The sequence below is a fragment of the Sitophilus oryzae genome, unplaced genomic scaffold (genome assembly GCF_002938485.1).
Source record: "Sitophilus oryzae breed Bouriz unplaced genomic scaffold, Soryzae_2.0 scaffold_578_pilon_pilon, whole genome shotgun sequence".
Taxonomy (NCBI): Eukaryota; Metazoa; Arthropoda; class Insecta; order Coleoptera; family Curculionidae; genus Sitophilus; species Sitophilus oryzae.
In genome coordinates this window covers 3854671-3858504 of record NW_022147171.1, presented here as the reverse complement: position 1 = coordinate 3858504, position 3834 = coordinate 3854671, and the positions used below count along the sequence as shown (strand labels likewise).

Genomic DNA, 3834 nt, shown 5'->3' with positions numbered 1-3834 from the left:
AATTTTGGAAACTAGATTACAATCGCCAAAAAGATTTTATTCTCTCTTGTGTTTCAAGTAAAGAACCTGCTTGCAGAAGAATTCGATTTGGGAAAGGTGAACAAAAAACTAGCAGCCGGTATTATTATTTTTTGTTATGAAAGTTAGAGTTTGCAAAATGTTTTTTGCGAACTTTGTGCATTAGCCATGGCCCGGTAGACAAGGCATTTTCTGGGGTGAATGAAACAGGAATATTTGCTGCAAACGATAAACGTGGTAAAAAAAAGCCTGCTAATAAAACAGAACCACAAATCATTGCTGAAATAAATGCTCACGAAGTTTTCCGACTATGGCCTCTCATTATTGTAGAGCATCGACTAAACGAGAGTATTTAGATGCAAACTTGTCTATTTCAAAGATTGTAAAAACAAAAATAAGGAATATACATCCCAAATAACCTACCGCCACATATTTTGCAACAACTTTAACTTGTCTTTTTTCAAGCTGAAAAAAGACCAGTGCTTGACATGTGCGAACTACTTGAAAGAAAAATCAGCTGACCTAGAAGAAAACTACCAATGTCATATTCGGAGAAGAAACGAAGCAAACAATGCAAAAAAATTAGATAAGGAGCGTGCAATGACTGATGATTGTTTCGTAAGTGTCACCTTTGATTTGCACAGCGTTCTGCAAATACCATCCTCAGATGTTTCACTAAGGTACTATAGCAGAAAGCTATGTGCATATAATCTTACAATTTACGAGGCACCTTCACAGAAAGCCCATTGCTACACGTGGCCTGGGATTAATGGTCAGAGAGGTAGTTCGGAAATAGGCACATGGCTGTACCGTTAGATACAAAATTTGCCAGATAATGTCACTGAAATAAGTTTGTTCTCTGATACCTGTAGCGGACGGAACAGGAATCAGTTTATTGCCGCTTTATTTTTATTCATGGTACAAAACAGCACTTTAAATATTATAGAGCACAATTTTTTAGAGTCTGGCCATTCCTACATGGAAGTCGACTCTATGCATAGTGGAATAGAGAATGCCAAAAAGAACGTTCCTGTTTATACTATGCATGATTAGTTGAATGTTTTTCGACTGGCGCGTTCGAATCGCGGCCTAAATAAAAAAAAGTGACCCAAGAGTTAAAGTATAATGACTTTTTCGACCTAAAGAGCTTAGTTGTTATGACTTTGAAAAACAGAACCATGGACGAAAGTGGAGAACGTGTTAACTGTCTTAAAATTAAATGTATGCGATATGAAAGAGTTAAACCTCAGTTCATGATGTTTAAGTACAATTATAGTGATCCGGAGTTTCGTATGCTTAACGTAGCTGGACGTTGTAGCAGCAATGTAAACAGTCTTGTCATGCCAAATGGAATACCACGCTTGTATACCACATAGATTCCAATTTCAAATGTGAAAAAAGGACCTTTTAAAACTATGTAAGACGGAATTCGGAAGGTATTACTTCTGAATTTCATGCCTGGTATCAGTCTATCCCAGCAGAAAATACAAAGAAGGATGTAGCACCAGAGCTACCAGTTTGGTCCGAATCGGATTAGGATTAGTTTTAGCTGTCAATATAACAGCCCTTTCGTTATTGTTTGCATTTATAAATATTTTATTGTAAAAAATAGAAATAAACTTGTTTTTTTGGTGTTAATTTATTAAATAAAAGTGTATTTTTGTTTGGCCATGTCTGTAATATGAACAAAATTGTACATGCAAAAATGACCAAGTCAATTATATTTCGGCCTCGTTTCGTAAATAAGAGATAACGTAGTACTCCTTATCGCAGTCTCAACCCACACAGTTTAAAGAAAATTCATCTATAGCTCCGCTCGCCGAGTCGCCCATTGCGTCATTCTGCTTTCGTGTGTCAACTAACACAGTGCGTCGTCAGTTGCAGTGATATAACTATAATTTTTGTTTATTCGCGTACCATGCCGAATCGTGACAAATCTCGCCGCTGTCGCCGGGATAGAAGTGAAAGTCGAGAAAAGGACAACCGATCTAAAAAACGTAAAGATAGTGATAGCCCTCAGGGGGTCAAGTGGAAGTACCCGATGGAAAGAATTAAGGACCTGGAAGAAAAGTTACGATCCAGGGAACGAGGCAAATCGGCCAGTCCTCCGCAAACCGCTGATCAAGTGGTTTCGCGAAGACGAAAAAGGGGGCACGCAGATGTGTCTGACAAACCCCGACATGAAGATACTGTCGATGGCTCACCAAGACCAAGACATTCGTCATCTCGGGAGGAGAACAATGAAAGCAGTCCTGCTGTTAATCGCCCCCGTGAAAGCCACCAACAATATAGCAGTCCTTTAAACTCAAGAAGTCTGCCCAGACCAGCACAGAGGGGGCGTCAGGGCGGACGTCAACACCACTACCCAGAAACAGTCAACATCATTCAACAGGAAGAGACAACAGACAACCTCCAAGCCAGTACCGCAACTCCTCAGGGAACCACCAAAAATTCCAGAAGTACAAATAGTTGAATTTTCTGAGGTTAGTAAAATTAGCGGGAGACTAAAATTTTTATTAAAAATTGGAAGGACAACTGACAAAAATATTTTGTGATGGGTTAATGGTTTAAGAATACCATTTTTCAGAAAACCAAGGCAAAACACGATCCCCAAAGAGCCGTCTTGGTCTACCCTACAAGCTAATGAAATCACAGTTTCAATTAAAGACTTATTAAAGAAGGGAGCCATAACTAAAGTTTCTCCGCATAAAGGCCAATTCTTATCAACTATATTTTCAAGACAAAAACCTGATGGTAGCCAGAGGCTGCCATCTAAAAATAACTTAAAATGCCTAAACTTAAAACGTCTAAATACTTTTATACCAACAAAGCATTTTAAAATAGAAGATCACAAAATAGTTTCAAAATTTATTAAACCCAACTGTTTTATGGCAACTCTTGATCTAAAAGACGCCTATTTTTTTATACCAATAAATCGATCTGATAGAAAATACCTAAGATTTAAATATAAAGGCTCGATATATGAATACACCTGCATGCCGTTTGGTCTAAACTGTGCACCCTATATATTTACAAAACTGATGAAACCAATAATAAGTTTCTTACGGGATCGAGGTTTTCTCTCCGTAATATATTTGGATGATTTTCTGCTGATTGAAAATTCATTCGAAGAATGTAGGGAAAATGTTAATCGGACAATTAACATTTTAAATAAATTGGGCCTTATAATTAATTATCAGAAAAGCTGCTTTATTCCAAGCCAAAAATGCGAATATTTGGGTTTTTGTTATGACTCGACAGAAATGAGCGTATATTTGCCGCCAAGAAAGATGACAAGAATAAATAAGCTCCTTAGCACAAATAAAAAATGCAAGATCAGGGACTTTGCGAAATTTATGCATGGCCTGCATGTTACGTTACGGTTGGCTATACACTAAGTTATTTGAGAGAATAAATTTTTTAGAATTGAAAAAGTCTGGCGACAATTATAACGATAACATGATTATTCCGTCATTAATAATTAATGATATATTATGGTGGAAAAGGGCCTTAAATACAAATAACAGATTGGACTCTTTATCTCATTTGAATTAGAAATTTACACGGACGCTTCAAAAACTGGTTGGGGAGTTTATTACGAGGGTCAAAAGACGTACAGATTCTGGAATAAAAAAGAACAAACCTTTTACATTAATTACTTAGAACTGCTGGCGGTTTTTTTTGGGTTAAAATGTTTTGCAGGAAATTTAAATAATTGTAACGTTGTCTTTCGCATAGATAAGTCGACAGCCATTGCGTATATAAATAGAATGGGTAGAGTGCAATTTCCAGAATTGAAAACTCTTACCCGAAATA

General features: G+C 37.0%; 1 protein-coding gene across 1 annotated transcript; it reads left to right on the top strand.

The window, feature by feature from the left end:
• The first annotated feature begins 1936 nt into the window (after positions 1-1936).
• On the top strand, positions 1937-2491 carry LOC115887631 (serine/arginine-rich splicing factor 4-like). Its single transcript, XM_030907096.1, has one exon. The coding sequence runs from the start codon at positions 1937-1939 to the stop codon at positions 2489-2491; it is 555 nt and encodes a 184-aa protein (XP_030762956.1).
• The last annotated feature ends 1343 nt before the right edge of the window (positions 2492-3834 follow it).